At 43.1% G+C, this 22,733-nt stretch overlaps 1 protein-coding gene across 1 annotated transcript in view; it reads right to left on the minus strand.

Annotated features, from left to right (window-relative positions):
• The window catches only part of CXCL14 (C-X-C motif chemokine ligand 14), a 40,841-nt gene extending 21,875 nt beyond the window's left edge, over nt 1–18,966 (minus strand). The window contains exons 1-2 of the mRNA XM_056516650.1: nt 18,651–18,966; nt 18,145–18,250 (exon numbers count right to left, since the gene is read on the minus strand). Of these exons, the coding sequence (XP_056372625.1) occupies nt 18,145–18,250; nt 18,651–18,714 (170 nt within the window). The 5' untranslated portion in view covers nt 18,715–18,966. The remainder of the gene's footprint in view (nt 1–18,144; nt 18,251–18,650) is intronic.
• Nucleotides 18,967–22,733: the final 3,767 nt, after the last annotated feature.

The raw sequence follows: 22,733 nt of genomic DNA on the forward strand, positions 1-22,733 counted from the left end.
TTGAACCCAAGGCCCCAGCACTGCAAGGCAGCAGTGTTAACCACTGAGCCACCATGCTACCTTTAGCATAGATATGCTATGCACGGTTGCTAAAATGGACAGAGATGTCAGCAGAGAGCACTGTGCTCGTGATGTCATCAGTGTTCCAAAAAGAAAGGAATTTCCTCTGTAGCATTCAGCAGCTAATAAGTACTGGAAGGATTAATATTTTTTAATGAAGTAATTTACAAATATGTTTAACTTTCTGGCACCAGTTGTTTTAAAAGAAAAAAGGTTTTCACCGGAGTACCCCTTTAAAACAGTTTTTACTAGACGAATTGCAATTAAACATAATTTATATGGAGACTAAAACCATGACAGCGAATTAAGAAAGTACTGCTAAATAGAATTGAATTTTCAGCACTAAGGGCTTTGGTAAAGGTAACAAAAAGAAAAAGTCTATAGAATCCTTGTAGTAACTGGTTAGTAATCCCAAAGCATTCGGAAGATTTAGATTTTTTTTTGTAGGAATTATTTCATTTACACTTATTACTGTGATAAACAGAAAAGTATCAAACTGATCAAACAGTGGGGGAGATTTATCAAAACCTGTGCAGAGGAAAAGTTGACCAGTTGCTCATAGCAACCAATCAGATCACTTCTTTCATTTTTTTTAAAAGGTCTCTGAAAATGATAGAAGTGATCTGATTGGTTGCTATGGACAATATCACCACTCTTCTTCTGCACATGTTTTGATAAATCTCTTCCAGTGTCTATCTATAGAGAAAGAGAAAATGACTAAACTTTGTCAGTTGTTTCCCCTATTTATTTAACAATTTAGATGGGGATTTGGTATTATAAGGAATCTGTCAGCTGGATAGGGTATAAAAGGAAATTGTACCTTTTCTGAAGCTGGTCGTGGTTGCCAAACTTATAAAATCACCTTTTTATTTCTCAGCCAAGCGTCAAGAAGGTTGGACTGAGCTCCTCAAGTGCCACAGCCTTGCATGTCTCCTAGCTCACCCTCACCTCCCAGCCCCCATGACATGAATGCCCTATAGGTCAGTCAAGGAAGGGCTGGAAGGTGTGGGTGTGCAAGGGAGTATTCATGTTTCAGCACTTGAGAAGCTCTGCTCCAACTCCTTGACACTTGGCTGAGAAATAAAAAGGCTCCAGGACAATGTAAGTTCTGTTTTTTCTTTAGGTCCCCAATTAACCACTTTAAATGAAAATGTAATTTTATGGCCAGTTTCAAAAGGCTATAATATATTCACAACACCTTGACTCCAATAGTATTAAAGCATACCTGTCAGATCCTACAAAAAAACAAAACTGTTATGTTACTCGCCCTCACCATCTACATGTAACTCATCCTGATCATCAACATGTAATTCTTGTGTCTCTATCACCCATAATTCACTTAAAAATAGCATATTACAGCTGCTCAATGTTTTTTTCCATCTTGTCAAAGAGAAGGGGCAGGTCCCTCTCTTGCCTGCACTATGATGACTCCTCCCCCTCCTTCACTCTGCTGACTCACTGCTCTGGGGAATGAGCCTGGCAGCCCTGCTCTGTAACCCTTTCCTCTCTGGATTTATGCTGTACACACACACACACAATTATTATTGGAGATTGCCTGCACTCTACCATCAAAGACAATATGGTGATTGTATAACTTACATCTTCCTATTCGTGGGTGTTATCCCTAGGCAGTCCTGTAATGCTGGGACTAGTAGTTTTGGAAGAGTTGGAGGTACACTGTTTGGTTACTTTTTTGCAGCAGTGTTGTCTTCAGCTGTGTGCCTACAGCTTTTGCAAAACTACAACTCCCAGCATGCCCATACATCCTTTGACTGTCCAAGCATGCTTGTAGTTGTAGTTTTGCAGCAGCGGGAGACATATGTTTACTAAAACTCTGTGTTACAGTAGTGTTGCTGCAGTCTGTGTTCATCCTGCAGCCTTATCAGTCAGCCATCTCGCGCCAATGACTCTTGGACACCCTAATCCTGCTGTGGGACTCATCAGTGTCCCAGGAGGTATGGGGACTCCTAATGGTGGGATTTCAAAGGCAGTTTTCTTTAATGAAATGTGAAAACTTTTTAAAGAGGTATATTAGAAAAATTATTGTTTTACCAAGATGTCAACATATGAAAAGTTTTGTAAAATCTGACTGTGCCCATTTCAGCTAAACTCTGATGATATATACTTACAAGTTAGCCAAAACTTGTGATCTCATGTATATGGCAACCTCTTGTTACCTAGTGGTGGATTTTAAGAAATGGGGGCTTAGATTGTGAACACCAATGGGGTCTAATATCGATATAAGTGATGACAAGCTCTGTACAGTTTTACAGAATATTATAGTATTTTTTAGATAAAGAAATTCCAAATTTGCCCAATTCTTTGTTACCACCACTTTTTTTTTGCTCTCCACATTGAAATAAAGAACCTCTGGGGGTTTGGTGTGGTGAATGTATTATGGCCATGTACAACTGGCCCAAAAGAATACACATGGCATTGAGCAGGTTTCTAAGTGTAGAAGTCTAAAAGGGCTCTGCAAATCTGTTCACAAATAGATATCACTACTTATATTAACTTACAGAATAACGCTGTAATTGGTACATGAAAAGCTCTTTTATACTTTTTGAACAATACTATTTTATATAATTAAGAAAATGTCTTCTAAATAAATTATATTTGTATTCTCTGCCTGTTTATGGAAGGTTTAGGTTTCAGTTCATAAATGACATGAAATAATATATACATGTGACATTCTGTCCTAGTGCCAAAAAGACTCTACCATCCTACTGGGCCACACATGTTGGGTAAATTAGACCCAGATCCTGCAGCCCCAAGCCAAATAACAGGATCTGCCTGCTCAAGGAGAGTCTGACCTCGGCAGTCCTATGTGACATATAAGCGTTCTAATAATGTCTGTTGTCAATTTTAGTATTGTTTTGAAATAACCTCCAGTATCAGTGATTTTTAATATATTCCCAACCGCACTTTGAAAAAAGAAATACATTTGGCTGCAATAAGATAACTAAGCACGCATACCAGCTGTGCCTGACAAAATGTAGGTCATCTGCAGTTAAACATTTGAAAGACCTGGCACCGGAACAAAATCTGCAAACACAATTTATTAGTAAACAATCTGTGGTTAATTTCCATTCTCAAGATGAGCCAATGAATTTGCACTTCTTGGTCTGAATGTGGATTATCTGGTTAGGTATTTAATCCTGCCACTTTCACACAGAGTATTCTCTTCTTGCTTTTGCAAAGGAAGTGCCAGCCTGTCCTCCGTATTCAGTTTTTTGTAGCCTAGCATACTATGTCTGAGCTCATGTTTCAGGGTTTTGTTAAAGCGGTCAATTAGTACAAAGTGTTTGTATAATGTTTCTTTTGAAAGAGTACATCAGAGACTTAGATAGTGTTCTGAACCGCACACCGTGCTAAATGAATTGTCAGTTTTGTTTTGCTAACTTTCCATTGGGTCAGTGTTTTTAAACTATTATGTATAATGTTACATATATAATTTAGCTGTATGTGACTGATTTGATTAAAGGAAAGCTGACAATGAAGGATTCTTTCCACTGATGGGGGAGGTAATCATAGGTAAATCCCAAGTTCTGAATACTTTACTTCTGGACTTTACTGACACTATATTCAAATGACCAACCCTTTCTGTTAAAGGAATACTGTAGTGGAATATAACTTCTCCTCTATCCGAAGGATAGTGGATAAGTTATAGATCGCGCAGGGGGGGGGGGGGGTCAGACCACTGGGACCCCCGCGATCTCCTGTGCGGGGCCGCGGCAATCCGCATGAAGCGATGTGCCGACCCCCGTAGGAAGTCATGCCAGACACGCCCCCTCCATGTATCTCTATGGGATACATGGTGGGGATGTGTCGGCTGCTGCGTCATGCGAGGGACGGAACGCCCCCTTCCTGCAGACTGCCCCAGCCCCGTACAGGAGATCGCGGGGTGAGGGTCCCAGCGATTGGACCCTGTGTGAACTATAACTTGTTCCCTATCCTTCAGATAGAGGATAAGTTATATTCCAATACAGTATTCCTTTAATTTTGCTAATTTTACTTTACATTACTTTCACTCATAGCATGTGCAACAAAAAAAAAAACATAAAAATTATACCAAAAAGTGTAGCTGCACCTTGTATTAAAACATATGTCTATAGGTGGAAAATACTCTAGATTCATCTGCATTTGAAAAAAAAATACTTCATACAAGCATCAGACTTCTCTCCAGTTGAAGAATCATCTTCAAGTCTTAAAATAATGTCAGGTCTGACCTGGCATTAAGTAACACAGTAAAATAAAAACATGGTTTCCAGCTCCAGAAAAAAGAATAAAACTTCAAAACTTTATGTTTTCAAAGTAAAAATGCTGCATACTGAAAGGTTAAAATATGCAAAAAAAAAATGTAAAATTTTGAGATAGTACTGCTATGCTTTGAGAAATGAATCAAGTATAGTGTAGGTGAATAATTTTTGTGCACCAAATTTTTTATTTTTTTTTAAATTGCAGGTGATATGGTGTTAGTACACTTTTTACTAGGGATGTCCCGATACCGATACTGGTATTGGTATCGGGGCCGATACTAGCCATTTGCATGGTATCGGGGACTCGTTTAACCCCTTAAGGACTCAGGGTTTTTCCGTTTTTGCACTTTCGTTATTTCCTCCTTACCTTTTCAAAATCATTACCCTTTCAATTTTCCACCTAAAAATCCATATTATGGCTTATTTTTTGCATTGCCAATTCTACTTTGCAGTGACATTAGTCATTTTACCCAAAAATGCACGGCGAAACGTAAAAAAAAAAATTGTGCGACAAAATCGAAAAAAAACGCCATTTTGTAACTTTTGGGGGCTTCCGTTTCTACGCAGTGCATATTTCGGTAAAAATGACACCTTATCATTATTCTGTAGGTCCATACAGTTAAAATGATACCCTACTTATATAGGTTTGATTTTGTCGCACTTCTGGAAAAAATCATAACTACATGCAGGAAAATTTATACGTTTAAAAATGTCATCTTCTGACCCCTATAACTTTTTTATTTTTCCACGTACAGGGCGGTATGAGGACTCATTTTTTGCGCCGTGATCTGATTAATGGTATAAAAAGTGACCAAAATACGCTTTTTGGGACTTTGGAATTTTTTTGCATGTACGCCATTGACCGTGCGGTTTAATGAATGATATATTTTTATAGTTCGGACATTTACGCACGCGGCGATACCACATATGTTTATTTATTTATTTTTTTACACTGTTTTATTTTTTTATGGGAAAAGGGGGGTGATTCAAACTTTTATTAGGGAAGGGGTTAAATGACCTTTATCTCAGGCACGGAGCAGTCATTCGTCGATCGGACACCGAGGAGGCAGGTAAGGGCCCTCCCGGTGTCCGGTCAGCTGTTGGGGACGCCGCGATTTCACCGCGGCGGTCCCGAACAGCCCAACTGAGCAGCCGGGTCACTTTCACTTTCACTTTAGAAGCGGCGGTCAGCTTTGACCGCCGCTTCTAAAGGGTTAATACCGCACATCGGCGCGATCGGCGATGTGTGGTATTAGCCGCAGGTCCCGGCCGTTGATGAGCGCCGGGACCGATGCGATATGACGCGGGATCGCGGCGCGATCCTGCTTCATATCGCGGGAGCCGGCGCAGGACGTAAATATATGTCCTGCGTCGTTAAGGGGTTAATGTCCCCGATACTAGGGATCGACAGATATCGTTTTTTAGTGCCGATACCGATAATCTGTGGAGGTTATGTCCGATAGCCGATAACTTATACCGATATTCCGTTATAAGTTTTTGGCTATTTACCCCCCCACCGCTGCAGATCTTTGATTTTTGATCTTTGATCAATGAACTGCAGCGGCTTTTGTGGTGCCATAGACCGCCGCCGCCACCCGCTTCTCTCCGCCTGCCTGTTCGGGGGTCCTGAGTCCTATCACCGCGACCTGCTGCCACTCTGCTGACCCATTCTCCTGTCCTCCCGTCCGCATCATAGTGTTCCATGGAGGAGCATGGGACACACACGTCACTCCGCCTTCTCCCCTGCGCCCAGCGTAACGCTACGGAGGAAGCAGAGTGACGTATATGTCACATGCTCCTCCATAGGATGCCATGATGCAGACCGGAGGACGGGAGAATGGGGCAGTGGAGCAGCAGCACAAGCACCCGACAGAGGAGGTGAGCTGCCTGCAATGAGGGGGGGCTTCTGCTGTCTAAACGGGGGGCACTGCTGCTGTCTAAACAAAGGGGCCCTGCTGCTGTCTAAATGAGGGGCCCTGCTGCTGTCTAAATGGTGGCCCTGCTGTTGTCTAAACGGGGGGGGGGGGGGCCCTGTTGCTGTCTAAATGGGGGCCCTGTTGCTGTCTAAATGGGGGGCCCTGCCGCTATCTAAACGAGGGCCCTGCTGCTGTCTAAATGGGGGGCCCTGCTGCTGTCTAAAATGGGGGCCCTGCTGCTGTCTAAATGGGGGGCCCTGCTGCTGTATAAACGGGGGCCCTGCTGCTGTCTAAATGGGGGGCCCTGCTGCTGTATAAACGGGGGCCCTGCTGCTGTCTAAATGGGGGCCCTGCTGCTGTCTAAAATGGGGGCCCTGCTGCTGTCTAAATGGGGGGCCCTGCTGCTGTATAAACGGGGGCCCTGCTGCTGTCTAAATGGGGGGCCTGCTGCTGTCTAAACGGGGGACCCTGGTGCTGTCTAAAGGGGAGGGCTGCTGTTGTCTAAAGGGGGGGCTGCTGCTGTCTAAAGGGGGGGCTGTTGCTGTTTAAATGGGGGCCCACTGTCTACATGGGGGCCCACTGTCTACAGGGGGCTGTGGTCTACAGGGGGGCTGCTGTCTACAGGGGGGCTGCTACTAATGACTGCCGGGGGGCTGCTGCTAATGTCTGCAAGGGGATACTACCTACTATTAAAGACAATCTTACAGCAGAGTCACCTGCACTAACTTGAATTTATAGGTAAATAGTGCCAGTGACCCGGTTTCTATCGCTGCTCACCATGTGGTCATCGGTCTCACCGCCAATGCAAATTCCCTGTTCTGTCCAATGGAGAAGAGAGAAATCTTTGCTCATACTACAGCAGCCACCTCCATTGTACACAACAAGGAACCCACATATACGGTAACCAGCGACAGAAACCGGGTCACCCTGGTGTCAGATTCCCTTTAAAATAAAAGTACTCGTACTTGGTATCGGCGAGTACTAGAATTAAAGTATCGGTACTCATACTTGGGCTTAAAAAATGGTATCGGGACATCCCTACTTTTTACCCTTCAGTACACCACTTTGTATGGTTCCTTCTCTGCTACATTTTTCTTTGACTTTTGAACCCATTGCACAAAAAAAAATACTACTTTTTTTAAATGCTGCCCACAGGCAGTTTTGTAAGCTAGGTCTGGGCTAGTATATGTTTGCAGTGTAATTAAAAGCATAGCGCTACAAAGTCGCACTTAATACACTCCAAAGTGAAAAACTTAAAATGTGTACCAACATTTTACTGGGCTTTATTTTTTGTTTTATTTCATAGAATATTCATTTTGTTTGGTACTTTAATTTTAGATATATATATATATAAATGTGAGTCAAAATATTTCTGTTTGTGCTACCAGTCTAAGGTTCTAATATGTTGCTTGTGGTGCTTCTTGGACTTGTTTTCCTCTTTATGCCTAAACCAAGTTTCTTGTTGGAGACAAATTCATGTTGCCAGAAATAAGAAATACATAGTTTTTTTCTAGGCATTAAAGAAAATGTCCAGCGGTTAGAAACGTATCCCCTCTTCGAAGGAAGTGAAGAAAAACTTGCCATCCCCTCTCCGCCCCCCCCCCCCCCCCGAGATGGAGATCATGTGACACTTTGTCCTGGCATTAAGCATTCTTGCCTGGTAAACCATTCCTCTACAGTCAAGCCACACACCTGTTATATCATCATTCAATTCTCCATCATAGTTAGTCAAGCCACGTCCCTTCTAACATCATATAGGAATGCCCCCTTTCTTCCGGTCTTGGCAGTGAGGACTGATGGGAAATGTAGTTGTAATAGAGTGTGCAGGAGGAAGGAGCAAAGAGAAAATAAAGCAGTGGGCAGAGAAGGATGGTGAATCGGGGAGCAGTGAGTGGTGCGCAGGAAGTGAAGAAAAACTTGCCATCCCCTCTCCGCCCCCCCCCCCCAACAGAGATGGAGATCATGTGACACTTTGTCCTGGCATTCAGCGTTCTTGCCTGGTAAACCATTCCTCTACAGTCAAGCCACACACCTGTTGTATCATCATTCAATTCTCCATCATAGTTAGTCAAGCCACGTCCCTTCTAACATCATATAGGAATGCCCCCTTTCTTCCGGTCTTGGCAGTGAGGACTGATGGGAAATGTAGTTGTAATAGAGTGTGCAGGAGGAAGGAGCAAAGAGAAAATAAAGCAGTGGGCAGAGAAGGATGGTGAATCGGGGAGCAGTGAGTGGTGCCAGAAACAAGCTAGGAGAACTATGTAAATACATGCCACACCATGTGGAATAATTTTTTTAAGGTCCCTTTTTTAATGTCCCTTTTAAGAGTCTGTTCTACAATTTTGCTTATATGTATCAGATCTTTAAAACTGTATATCCTTTGACCTTACCCAAACACCTTATAATATAAAGACATCTTGCTCTGTTATTGCAATCTGTCTCCACCAAACTACCTCTGAGCAGATAACTTTACTGTATCATACATAATTAGTGATTTTACTACTTCTCAATAAATTGTAGCTTGCATTTCCAGATTATTTGTTGAGGTTTCCCCGCTGGTGCAGTAGAAGAGCGGCGAAAGGGAACGGATAAACAAACTGATCTGTTCAAATTTATCTGGAACCTCAACTGAGATACGCCACATGGGGGAACACATCTTTCAGCATTCCCCCGTCTAGCCTGCAGAAATAATTGAGCGCTGGACCTACAGCCAACTGATGCACTTTTCCATTAATTGTGGCCAGTTACTAAGCATGATTACTGGCTATATGTTGCGGCGAGCGCTCCGGCCACTCACGATGGCCATGTGTGCTCTCCTCCTCCTTCCTCTGCCGCCTCCTTTGTCTCTTGCCGAAGAAGCTATGCAGGCGGATCGCTCTCGGCTGACTCAGTAGGAGAGATCACGTCGACGCAATGAGAACTTGTGCTTCTATTGTGCCAGTCTGACACATTTTCTCAAAAAGAAAAGCGTCAGGGAAACGCTCGCTCCTAGGGAACGTGGGAGAGGCGTCCCTGCGTGTGAATACTACCTCTCCTCATTTGACCTTGATGGTCCAAGTCTACACTTCTACCAAGACTTCCTTCTCCGCTTCTGCCTTTTTGGATTTTTTTGATGCCTCCTTGGTCCATAAATACCGTCTTCCTGTGATTTGGCTTGCTAAGCCATTATTCATTTCCTCTGTCAATGGAGAAAATCTGAATTGTACAGTGTTATTCCGCACAGAGCCTCTCATCATGCAAGTAGGAATGTTGCATAAGGAAAAATTGAGTTCTATGTGCTTCCACGTTGTACTTCGGAGCTTTTTGTCGGTCTTCCTTGGCTTCAACGTCACTCTCTGCATCTCGATTGGAAAACTGCTGAAGTCATACTCTGGGGATTGTTTTACCAGAACCACTGTCTTGTGCCTATCCAGTCTAAGGCTTTCTCTTCACCTCCTTCTATGCCAGGCCTTCCTCTTCCATATCAAGATTTTTAAGACGTATTCAGTGAAAAGCAGGCCGAGACTCTTCCACCACATCGTCTCTACGATTGTCCTATTGACTTACAGCCTGGGACCATGCCTCCCCTTGGAAGAATCTATCCATTGTCTATTCCTGAGACACAAGTTCCTGAGACACAAGAGAACCTCCAAAAGGGCTTTATCCGAAAGTCCTCCTCTCCTGCCGGAGCTGGATTCTTCTTTGCAGGGAAGAAGGATGGTTCTCTCCATTTTTGTATTGATTACAGGGGTCTAAACAAGATTACGATCAAAAATTGCTCTCCTCTTCCTTTAATTTCTGAACTTTTTGATCGTCTACGGGGTGTCATGGTCTTCTGGAAGTTGGATTAGCAGGGAGCATATAATCCTATTCGTAGCCTTGAGGGAGACTAATGGAAGACGGCCTTTAATACCCGAGATGGACACTTTGAGTATCTCAAGATGCCTTTCGGTCTCTGTAACGCTCCAGTTGCCTTCCAAGAATTTGTCAACAATATCTTCTGAGATCTTCTCCACACGTGTGTTGTTGTGTACCTTGATGACATCTTGATCTTCTTGCCCAATTTGGAGGAGCATCGCTCACATGTCCGTCAGGTCCTACAGAAAATCATCTTTATGCCAAACTTGTAAAATACCTATTCAAGAGATCTAGTCTGTCGTTCCTGGGTTACATTGTTTCCCATCATGGTCTTCAGATGGATCCTGACAAACTGACTGCTGTGTTAGATTGGCCTCGTCCCACTGGTCTAGGCTATTCAATGCTTTCTTGGGTTTCCAATTATTATCGTCAGTTTATCCCAAATTTTTCTTCCCTGGTTGCCCCGATTGTGGCTCTTACTAAAATGAACTGAAACCCCAAGTCTTGGCCTCCTGAGGCTGAAGAGGCCTTCACTATCTTAAAGTCTGCCTTTGCCTCTGCACCCGTCCTCTCAAGACCAGATCCAGAGAAACCCTTCTCTCTGGAGGTAGACGCTTCATCCGTGGGAGCGGGAGACATTTTATCTCAGAAAACCTCCAAAGGCAAGATTGTAACCTGTGGCTTCTTCTCCAAGACTTTTTCACATGTAGAGAGGAACTACTCTATTGGAGATCGGTAACTCCTTGTTATTAAGCTTTCCTTGGAAGAGTGGCAACATTTATTAGAAGGATCTTCTCGTCCGGTCAGCATCTATTCAGACCATAAGAATCTCCTAAATCTTCAGTCTGCTCAACGACTAAACCCTCGGCAGGCTAGATGGTCTCTTTTCTTTTCCAGGTTTAATTTATTTTTAACTTCCACCCTGCAAACATAAACATCAGAGCCGATGCTCTTTCTAGGTCCTCCGATGTGGTAGGATTGGAATCAGGTCCAAGGTATATTTTTCCTCCAGAACGACTGATTTCTGCAGCACCTGCCAATCATCAGCAAGTCCCACCTGGGAAATCTTTTGTGCCTATTCAACTGAGACGTAGAGTCTTGAATTAAGGACATTTTTCTTTGCTGGCTGGTCATTCTGGGGTACGGAAGTCCATTCAACTTATCTCTCGGCATTACTGGTGGCCGCACCTTGAACCCGATGTCACAAATTTTGTCCGTTCCCGTGCTACCTCTGCCTGCGATAAAAAACCAGCACGTCTCTTACAACCTTTGCCCATCCCATAAACTCCTTGGTCTCACATAGCTATGGACTTTATTACCGATCTTCCATCTTCCTGTAATAATATGGTCATCTGGGTGGTGGTCGATCGATTCTCTAAGATGGCTCATTTTGTTCCTTTACCAAATCTTCCATCTGTTCCACAGCTGGCAAACATTTTCTTCAACATATTTTTCCCCTTCATGGCCTTCCGACTCACATCGTCTCGAATCGTGGAGTACAATTCGTTTCCAAGTTCTGGCGTGCTCTCTGTTCCCGTCTTAACATCAAGCTGGACTTTTCCCCTGCCTATCACCCTCAGACCAACGGCCAGGTGGAGAGAGTGAACCAGATCCTGGGAGACTATCTTCGTTATTTTGTCTCGGCTGGACAGGACCATTGGGTTGATCTATTGCCTTGGGTGGAGTTTTTTTTTTACAATCACAAAGTCTCTGAGTCCACAAAAATATCTCCATTTTTTTGTGGTCTATGGACATCTTCCTCGTATTCCTCTTCCAGCCGCTTCTGGAGTGCCAGCTGTTGATGATCAAGTATGGGATTTTATGTCCATCTGGCAGGAGACCCACCGCTCTTTGATTCGCGCCTCTTCCCGTATGAAATCCAAGCGGATAAGAAAAGAAGATCTCCTCCAACTTTCTCTCCTGGCGGCAAGGTCTGGCTCTCCTCTAAGTGTGTTTGTTTTAGGCTTCTCAGTTATAAGTTCGGTCCTTGCTTCCTGGGAACGTTTGTGGTTTCGCACAGAATCAATCCTGTGTCTTACAAGCTCCGTCTGCCTGCCTTCTTATGTATCCCGAATTCTTTTCATGTCTCCCTCCTCAAACCAGTTGTCTTTAATCGGTTTTCACAAAAACACATTGTTTCCTCTGCAGTCTCTGGTTCCTCAGATATTTTTGAAGTCAAGGAAATTTTGGTCAACGTAAGCGGGAAACAATTTTTTTTAAGTAGACTAGAAGGGGTTCGGTCCTGAGGAGAGGTCATGGGAGCTGGGGAAGAATATTCAAGACTACGATTTGCTTCTAAATTTTTTAAGACCCAAAAAGAAAGGAAGACCAAAGGGGGGGGTGTACTGTTGCGGTGAGTGCTCTGGCCAGAGTGCTCTGCTCTGGCAGTGAGCATTCTCCTCCTTCTTCCTCCGGCAGGTCCAGGATTCGCATTGTAGGACGCTCCTGCATGCAAATCTCGGGCTGTCACTTACCCCTTGCACCTGCTGGCCTCTCCGCTGGTTCTGTCCCCCTCCTCCTAGGGCACGTGCGAGTCGGCACCCTGTCATTTAAAGGGCCAGTATTCCCTTAAATGTTTTCCACCTGTGCTGACTCTATAAGTGTCAACACTTCCTATTTCCTGTGCCGGATCTTTGTGTGCCCTGTGCCCAAGAGAAAGCATTACTGCGTATAGCCTAACCTGTGTTTTGACCTTCTGCTCCGTGACCTGACCTTGCTTCTGTGCTGCTTTCCTGTTGACCTCCTGCTACATTTCCTGACCATGCGTCTGTGCCGCCTGCCCTGACCTTTTTCTGGTCCTGACTACAAGTTGCCTGATCCTTCCAGTGCTACATTTCATCTCAGCAGCCTGTGTGGATGATTCGTACCAGGGGTAGTGACCTGTGTGCCTCCTGCCGCAAGTCCATCCCGTTTTGTGGCGGGCTCTGGTAAAAAGCAGCAGCACCTTAGACTCCGCTCTCTGGTATGGCCCACATCATCGTCCACACAGGTACAGTGGATCCACTACCCCTGTGAGTGTTACAATATATATGAATATAGCCATATTATTCAGTTCTTTGATTATTTGATAACTGGGGGGAGGTTGTGTGTGTTTTTTTTATATTTCACAAAAAAACACATCTTCTAGAAATACATGTATAACAGAAAAGCTTCAATATTTTATCAGGGTAAATAGTATTTTTGCATTTGACATCAATTCAAAAGGTACATTGTATAGTAGCCCTTCTTTCCAGTTGTTTGAATGCTTCTTTTCGGTTTTATTCAAACATGTCATGTTTTATGTCATAGCTTTTTGAAGATTTCTGGAATTTTACTGTGTATTCAGAAAAAATGTGGCAAGACTTGCGACATTACCGGAACCTTTTAAATATTAAACCTTTTTAATTTTGAATTACTTTTTCTTCAGTTATACTATGCCCTGCTCTACTGGCATCTGCCATAACTAGATTTCTTCTCCAAACTGCCAGATGGTAAAGTGTAAATAATGACTCTGCTTAAAGGGGTATTCCAGGCAAAACCTTTTTTTATATATATCATCTGGCTCCGGAAAGTTAAACAGATTTATAAATTACTTCTATAAAAAAAATCGTAATCCTTCTGATAGTTATTAGCTTCTGAAGTTTTCTGTCTAACTGCTGAATGATGATGTCACATCCTGGGAGCTGTGCATGATGGGAGAATATCCCCATAGGAACTGCACAGCTCCCGGGATGTGAGTCATAAGAGAGCAGTTAGACAGTAAACAACAACTCAACTTCAGAAGCTAATAACTATTGGAGGGATTAAGATTTTTTAATAGAAGTAATTTACAAATCTGTTTAACTTTCCGGAGCCAGTTGATATATATATATATATATATATATATATATATATATATATACAGTTTTGGCCTGGAATACCCCTTTAACAGTTTTAATAGTACAATGTTTCATGGCACCAAGTACTACACCACTTCATACCATTCCTTGGTATAGTTCAAAGTGATCCCAGTGATACCCAACAGTAATAATTATGAGGCTGCTTCATAGCCTGTAAGAGTTTACCTTGTGGTCAGGCTTTAATACTTTGTAGTTCTTTACTGGAAGATTGTGTGACTGTGTCACAACTAAACATATGTCACTTTTAGATGTCTCCACTTCACAATGACTGCTTACATTTAAAGGGTATTCTCATAATTACAGCGCTAGCCATAGAGAATGAATGGAGAATGATAAACGCTGGCGTTCCATATTTTGTCCTCTATTCTTAGGATCACTTGGGGTCCCAGTGGTCAGACTTGTGCCCATACATTAGTTATCCCCTATCCTGTAGAGCAAAGGTTACTTTTGGATGTGAGATTGTCCCTTTACTTGGGGTGCTCTACCAGTAAAGACATTATGTATATTTAGTGCAGAAATATACATTTTTAAGAAAAATTAACCACTAACAACATTTTAAAGTGTTCCTGCCACTTAAATTAACATGTTGCACTGACATGTCAGAGATTGGCATCCGTTGGGTTAGTCAGTGCTCAGACTCTGACTGATTGTAGCCAGCTGAGGCATGTGGCAGCGCGCTTCACTCTTCAGCTCATCACACAATCTGTCTCTTTGACCTAGCGCACTTCACCCAACTTAAGCTAATGAGAACTGAGACCCCGATTGATCTAAAAGCGCAACTGTTAGCAGGATTTAGTCCATAAAGCTATGGACAGTGTGTAAAAGCTGTTTAGCACAGTAATGCAGTCATACCTTTGTATTCCTAACCGGTTGTTGTTGGATGATAAAAAAAAACACTTTTTTTTTATAAAAACCACAAACAGTCAGAGAGACTTGACTGGGGATCCGCAATGCCCCTGGCCACCACACCTCTCTTGAACAACGTCACAGCATCGGCACTGTCCAAGCGACATATAGCTTCTCCGCACATGCGCTTCGACCATAACAGCACTTGCTGAGAAGTCCTGTCACTAGAGAGTGAGTGAGCTCTCTGCTTCTATTGGTTGGAGATGACGCATGTGCAGTGGAGCTGTATGTTGCTCACACAGGGCAGATGCCCCAGCCACGCCTCTCCAACTGTTTGAGGCTTTTGATAAGAATTTTCATAATCCTAAAACCACCCATTAGGAATACAAAGGTATGGCGGTATTACTGTGCTATTCAGCTTTTACATACTGTACCTAGCTTTAGGGGCTAAATCCAGTTGCGCTTTAACTTTTGACATGTCTGTGCAACATGTAAAAAGTTAATTTGCATAACAGTAATGTTTTAAGTTTAAAATCTTTTTAAAATATATAATATTACTGAGAAGGAATATAAGATGGCACTCACATTCTGTGGGGAAAAACTTGGTATTGGGGCAGCATTGCAGTAAAAACAGGAGAGGTGCTTGGGACAACAACCATTTTGCAGGTGCTACCTGCTTCCACTGACCCCTACCAAGCAGGTAACACCTGTGAAACAGTTGTCGTCCCAAGCATATGTATCTCTGAGTATTGAGCACCACTACATACTGCGGGTCAGCAGCGTGGTGGACCTTGTGGTCGCACGCATCGGTGAAGTGTTTCTATAAGGAGTCTGAATAGCAGTGCTGACTTTGTTATTCAGTGCTCCAGATTTATCCTGTGATAACTCTCTACATACATCTTTAAAAACATGTCTTGATTCTCCAATAGACAAATCATTTTATAATTCTAGTCAACTACCATGTCCACTTGTGATATCAACATGAGCAACACCAGATGACAAACTCCCTATTTCTACATACATGGGCTTTTGCTCAATTTTATATACGTACATTTATTGTATTATCATGTACATGAATAAAGACACTAAAACTATTTACCTATGCAGGTTCTGTTGTGGCAGAGCTTCCTTTCTTGTTTACAGGATTTGTTAAATTTTTTGTGACTTGTCACATTGTCATATTTGGACTGTTGCAATATACTCAGCAAATGTGGAGATCCAACAGTGTTACTCACATCCAGTAGAAGGAACAGCAGTAGATGGATGAAGAGTAATATAGTGGGTAGGATTGTCTGGATTATTTTTTTAAAGAATCCTGTTATTGCCAAAAGAACAGGCTGCTGACTGGGTAATCATATATTGCACTGATATATACAGTAATTCAGAGCATGAGAAGTTCTCTGGAGTATCCACAACAGCTGTCTCCACCTCCTCACCAGTACAACTGGAGACAAAATCCTCTTCTTATGAGCACTTGATAAAGGAGATATGTCTGAAATACCATGCTCTGCACCTTCTTTCACATATGAAATTCTCTGCTAATAACTTTAAAGGTAATCTGTCAGCTCCTACTACATTCCATATGGCTGACATTGTTAGCTAGCTGTTAGGGCAAGGAGACAGATGATACCTTTCAGATTTCTACCTGTGCTTCCATAACATAGAAGAATGGTTTTATTCTCCGGTGCTAAGTACTTCCCCTCCCAGCTCTGTCCCTACTTGATTGACAGTCAGCTGGAAGCTTAGTCCTGTTTGCATCTGCGCATCATTTCAACACAGAAACGATACTTGGCAACAGGGCTTGATGCTGGAAGCTGTGTCTTGATGGTCAATCAAGCAGGAGCAAGGATAGAAGGGAGAGTGAGGAGGCGTTCCAACCTTCACTACTTCAGAGGATTGGGAACAACTCTTTGACACTTGCCCTCAGAGAAAATTTGTATATGTTATGAAATCGTAGAGAGATATATGACCATGCATCTCCTTGCCCTAACAGCTATTTGGAATGTGAATTGCAGCTGACAAATACTCTTCAATTTTAAGGATAATATCACGATGCATTGCTTCTCCCATGAATCCGTTTGCTAATAAGCACCTTAATTGGTTCTCTACGAATGAAATATGTTTTTTTGTGGAGACATGAAGTATGCTAATGTCTTTGAACTAAACTGCAATGAATTGCATTTAAAGGAACTTTGCTCTATTAACACCATTAAGGATAGTGAACTAAACTCAAACCATTTATTTATGCACCACTGGTTGGATTGCTTTTGCTCATTACCTATTTACATAGTCACATAGTTACATTGATCTACTATTAAGGAACTCTCTAAATCATACAGTAGTCCTTGGAAGACAGTCCTATAAGACGCTCATAGGAATTCCAGTCTTAACAGTAGATTCTGATTTGGACAGGCAAAGTACAGTTCATGTGGTCTAGCAGACGTACCAAAACACAACTTATAATTCAGTAATAAAGCTCTAAAATTTAGATCATCCACATTACCAAAAACGTAGAATATAAAGAGCCAGAGTGATTCTTAAAAGGGGTTATCCAGGATTTAAATAATCAAACAAAAGAAATAAAACAATAGCTGTTTTCTTTCAACAACAGTGCCTCATCTGTCCTCAAGTTAGGTGTGGTACTTCAACTTGGCTTTCTTTAACAGAACTGAGCTGCAACACTTTACACAAACTGAGAACAAGAGTGGCACTGTTTCTATATAAACCATCTTAACCACTGGTTACATATATGACACCATTTACAGTTCTGAGAGTACTAATGTATTATTGTCATACCTGTCACATTTTACAGATCCTCTACCCCTCCCCACTTATAACATTTCAATTATTAAACAGTGATTGATTATAACCAGTAGAGTCATTTCGGTTATAACAGTACTGTGATCTGACATAATTTTCATACAGTGGACTTAACAGGGTGAGGGTTACTCATTTGATAAAACTCATAATACATGTGGTTTTCTATCAGATACATTGTTCTAATTCTTGTATTCAAACCATACAGCCACAAAATTAAATAACAAATTCAGCTCTGCTGCACCTCTGTATTACTAGCAAATTGAGACACAACTAAGCACGTGCATAGCCTTCGTACTTGGTAAATAAGACTTTAATTATATGCCTGAATCTACATATGAGAAATATATGTACAGGTGTTGTAATGCTGTGTTTGTCAAGTATAAAAGATATGACTTGGCACAAATGGTAGTGATTTGCATATGGTTTTACATAGGACTATTAAGGGATGTTTAACTTAAACAGTCATAATCATGTTACAAAGAGTTAAATGAAGACTTTAGCATACAGAAAATAAATAAAATGACATACATGACCATCTTTTCCTCGCAGTATGGATGCCTTGGTTTGATTTCCAGCTTTTGCACATCAGAAAATCTTATTTTTGGACCCTTTCGGGAACATTTGCATTTTGACCCTGGAGAAAAAGAATTAAATGATAAATGCAGGAAGAAAAGTTACAACTTGTAATGGTTTCATAAATTTTACATAAGTCAAACAAATACACAAACATTTTTACAATAAGCTACTGTGTAACTAAAAATAAAGGTAAAGTAACATTTCACAGAATTGCAATTGGAATTTTTTCTCATTTTGGTAGGTGAATAATAAAGGTTAATAACAATATAGGCATGCACTTCACCAAAGTACTCCGTTCTAACATGAAAGTATGACATGCAAAAGCTCTACGAAAAAAGAGTTGTCAGGTGGCCGATGATAACCGTAAATTATACATGTAACAATCTTCTTTGAATATAAATACATAGCAGAGCTGAGTTTGCGCTCACTAAACTATCATTAAGAATAAGAAATCTCACCTTCTACGTGTAGTGTACACACAGCTATGAGAAGGAGAAGGAAAGCTGCTACAAAGGGTTTCATGTCCCTATTGCTCTTGTTTTATTGATGAAGTAGTGGATAGGTTCAGGCTGCCCTCCTGTGTATTCTCTGATGGCTTGCTCTGTGCCTCTGTCCTGTCTCGACAGAATCCACCTCCAATGTGAGGCTCGCCTTTCTCGCCTGTCCTCTTTTAAAACAGATCCTACAGCCCAGGGTGCAAAGTCATTAACATGCGTAGCAACCAAACTACACACTGCAATTTCCTCACTGTGTGGAGGGTGGAGATTTCTTGCTTACTCTGCCCTGTTCTGTCTGAATGGAATGAGTGAAGACTCGATGGGTTTTGTAACTGATCTGTCATATATTTTACAGCTCTTCTCTCAGTAAATACATGTCCTCAGATTAAAAACACATTTGATCTTTCTATAGAGAAAAATATAATACCAAAACATCTAAATGAGAAAAACACTTTTTTAATCCAATTAAACTTTTACGACAATTTTCCCAAATATAAAAACATAGTTTTACGTAAATAAAAACACTTGGATTGCTAAATGTTCTTTCAAATAGTTTATTAGTTGTATTCATTTCTAGCTGGGCATTATTACCCATATAGCTTTCACTCCTATTCACACAGGTCGTGGCACCCAACTTTCCTAATTATGAAATAAAATGAGAGTAGAAGATATAAATGCTAATCTAGGAAAGTTTACCATTCCGATATTTGAGGAAACTCCTTTGAAAGTATATTGGTAGTTACCTAGCTTTTCAGAAATAAAGTTATGTTCAGACACTGCAGACATGTGCTATCGATTTTCTGCAACACATTTGTGTTTGAAAGTTCTGTAGCAAATTGCAGTAGCAGAAAGGAGATGGGATTTGTAGGTCAGTAAAAAAAAAATCTGCAGACATTCATAACATTTCTAGTTTCCATGCTTTTTCAATTGGAAATTGTATGAGCCATCCTAAATGTAAAAACACATTATGCAGCTGCATTGTTGTGTGGTTACGTTGCAGTTGGCTATATGCAGTAAATACTTCTGAAAGGCTGAAGTTAAATTATGTTCACATGGCCAAATTTTCAAGTGAAGTCTGGTGGAAAAATTCAGCTTGGAAATTCCATTACAGCAGAGTCCAATAGTTTTCAATGGGATTCTGCTGCATCGTGCACAAAGAGGAATTTCTGCAGAAACATCTGCTGCGAAAATCCCGATTTAGGCCTATGCAAAAATAATCGACATGTCAGTTCTTTCTGCGGAATCCCCTCAGAAATGCATTACTGTCTATGGAGACCCATTTCCTAGAGGTGTCACTTCTCCAAATTAAGATGGTGAATATAAAAGATAATTAAACACTAGGTAATTAGAAAGTAATAGGAGAAAATGAAAGTGAAAAGAAGCATTTATATTGCAGTTACACAGGAAAAAATGCAATGCAACCTGATTGTGTGGTTCTACCCTATATTCCCATTGTTACGCCGAGCGCTCCGGGTCCCCGCTCCTCCCCGGAGCGCTCGCTACACTCTCCTCACTGCAGCGCTCCGGTCAGATCCACTGACCCGGGGCGCTGCGATACCGCCTCCAGCCGGGATGCGATTCGCGATGCGGGTGGCGCCCGCTCGCGATGCGCACCCCGGCTCCCGTACCTGACTCGCTCTCCGTCGGTCCTGTCCCGGCGCGCGCGGCCCCGCTCCCTAGGGCGCGCGCGCGCCGGGTCTTTGCGATTTAAAGGGCCACTGCGCCGCTGATTGGCGCAGTGGTTCCAATCAGTATCTTCACCTGTGCACTTCCCTATTAATACCTCACTTCCCCTGCACTTCCTTGCCGGATCTTGTTGCCATTGTGCCAGTGAAAGCGTTTCCTTGTGTGTTCCTAGCCTGTGTTCCAGACCTCCTGCCGTTGCCCCTGACTACGATCCTTGCTGCCTGCCCCGACCTTCTGCTACGTCCGACCTTGCTTCTGTCTACTCCCTTGTACCGCGCCTATCTTCAGCAGTCAGAGAGGTTGAGCCGTTGCTAGTGGATACGACCTGGTCACTACCGCCGCAGCAAGACCATCCCGCTTTGCGGCGGGCTCTGGTGAAAACCAGTAGTGACTTAGAACCGATCCACTAGCACGGTCCACGCCAATCCCTCTCTGGCACAGAGGATCCACTACCTGCCAGCCGGCATCGTGACAGTAGATCCGGCCATGGATCCCGCTGAAGTTCCTCTGCCAGTTGTCGCTGACCTCACCACGGTGGTCGCCCAGCAGTCACAACAGATAGCGCAACAAGGCCAACAGCTGTCTCAACTGACCGTGATGCTACAGCAGCTATTACCACAGCTTCAGCAATCATCTCCTCCTCCAGCTCCTGCACCTCCTCCGCAGCGAGTGGCCGCTTCTGGTCTACGACTATCCTTGCCGGATAAATTTGATGGGGACTCCAAGTTTTGCCGTGGCTTTCTTTCCCAGTGTTCCCTGCACTTGGAGATGATGTCGGACCAGTTTTCTACTGAAAGGTCTAAGGTGGCTTTCGTAGTCAGCCTTCTGTCTGGAAAAGCTCTATCATGGGCCACACCGCTCTGGGACCGCAATGACCCCGTCACTGCCTCTATACACTCCTTCTTCTCGGAAATTCGAAGTGTCTTTGAGGAACCTGCCCGAGCCTCTTCTGCTGAGACTGCCCTGTTGAACCTGGTCCAGGGTAATTCTTCCGTTGGCGAGTACGCCGTACAATTCCGTACTCTTGCTTCAGAATTATCCTGGAATAATGAGGCCCTCTGCGCGACCTTTAAAAAAGGCCTATCCAGCAACATTAAGGATGTTCTGGCCGCACGAGAAATTCCTGCTAACCTATATGAACTCATTCATCTAGCCACTCGCATTGACATGCGTTTTTCCGAAAGGCGTCAGGAGCTCCGCCAGGATATGGACTTTGTTCGCACGAGGCGTTTTTTCTCCCCGGCTCCTCTCTCCTCTGGTCCCCTGCAATCCGTTCCTGTGCCTCCCGCCGTGGAGGCTATGCAGGTCGACCGGTCTCGCCTCACACCTCAAGAGAGGACACGACGCCGCATGGAGAATCTCTGCCTGTACTGTGCCAGTACTGAACACTTCCTGAAGGATTGTCCTATCCGTCCTCCCCGCCTGGAAAGACGTACGCTGACTCCGCACAAAGGTGAGACAGTCCTTGATGTCTACTCTGCTTCTCCACGTCTTACTGTGCCTGTGCGGATATCTGCCTCTGCCTTCTCCTTCTCTACTATGGCCTTCTTGGATTCCGGATCTGCAGGAAATTTTATTTTGGCCTCTCTCGTCAACAGGTTCAACATCCCGGTGACCAGTCTCGCCAGACCCCTCTACATCAATTGTGTAAACAATGAAAGATTGGACTGTACCATACGTTTCCGCACGGAGCCCCTTCTAATGTGCATCGGACCTCATCACGAGAAGATTGAATTGTTGGTCCTCCCCAATTGCACTTCCGAAATTCTCCTTGGACTACCCTGGCTTCAACTTCATTCCCCAACCCTGGATTGGTCCACTGGGGAGATCAAGAGTTGGGGGCCCTCTTGTTTCAAGGACTGCCTAAAACCGGTTCCCAGTACCCCTTGCCGTGACTCTGTGGTTCCTCCTGTAACCGGTCTCCCTAAGGCCTATATGGACTTTGCGGATGTTTTTTGCAAAAAACAAGCTGAGACTCTACCTCCTCACAGGCCTTATGATTGTCCTATTGACCTTCTTCCGGGCACTACTCCACCCCGGGGCAGAATTTATCCTCTGTCCGCCCCTGAGACTCTTGCCATGTCTGAATACATCCAGGAAAATTTAAAAAAGGGCTTTATCCGTAAATCCTCCTCTCCTGCCGGAGCCGGATTCTTCTTTGTCTCCAAAAAAGATGGCTCTCTACGTCCTTGCATCGACTACCGCGGTCTTAATAAAATCACGGTAAAGAACCGCTACCCCCTACCCCTCATCTCTGAACTCTTTGATCGCCTCCAAGGTGCCCACATCTTTACCAAACTGGACTTAAGAGGTGCTTATAATCTCATCCGCATCAGAGAGGGGGATGAATGGAAAACG

Source organism: Hyla sarda, chromosome 4 (assembly GCF_029499605.1).
Source record: "Hyla sarda isolate aHylSar1 chromosome 4, aHylSar1.hap1, whole genome shotgun sequence".
Lineage (NCBI taxonomy): Eukaryota > Metazoa > Chordata > Amphibia > Anura > Hylidae > Hyla > Hyla sarda.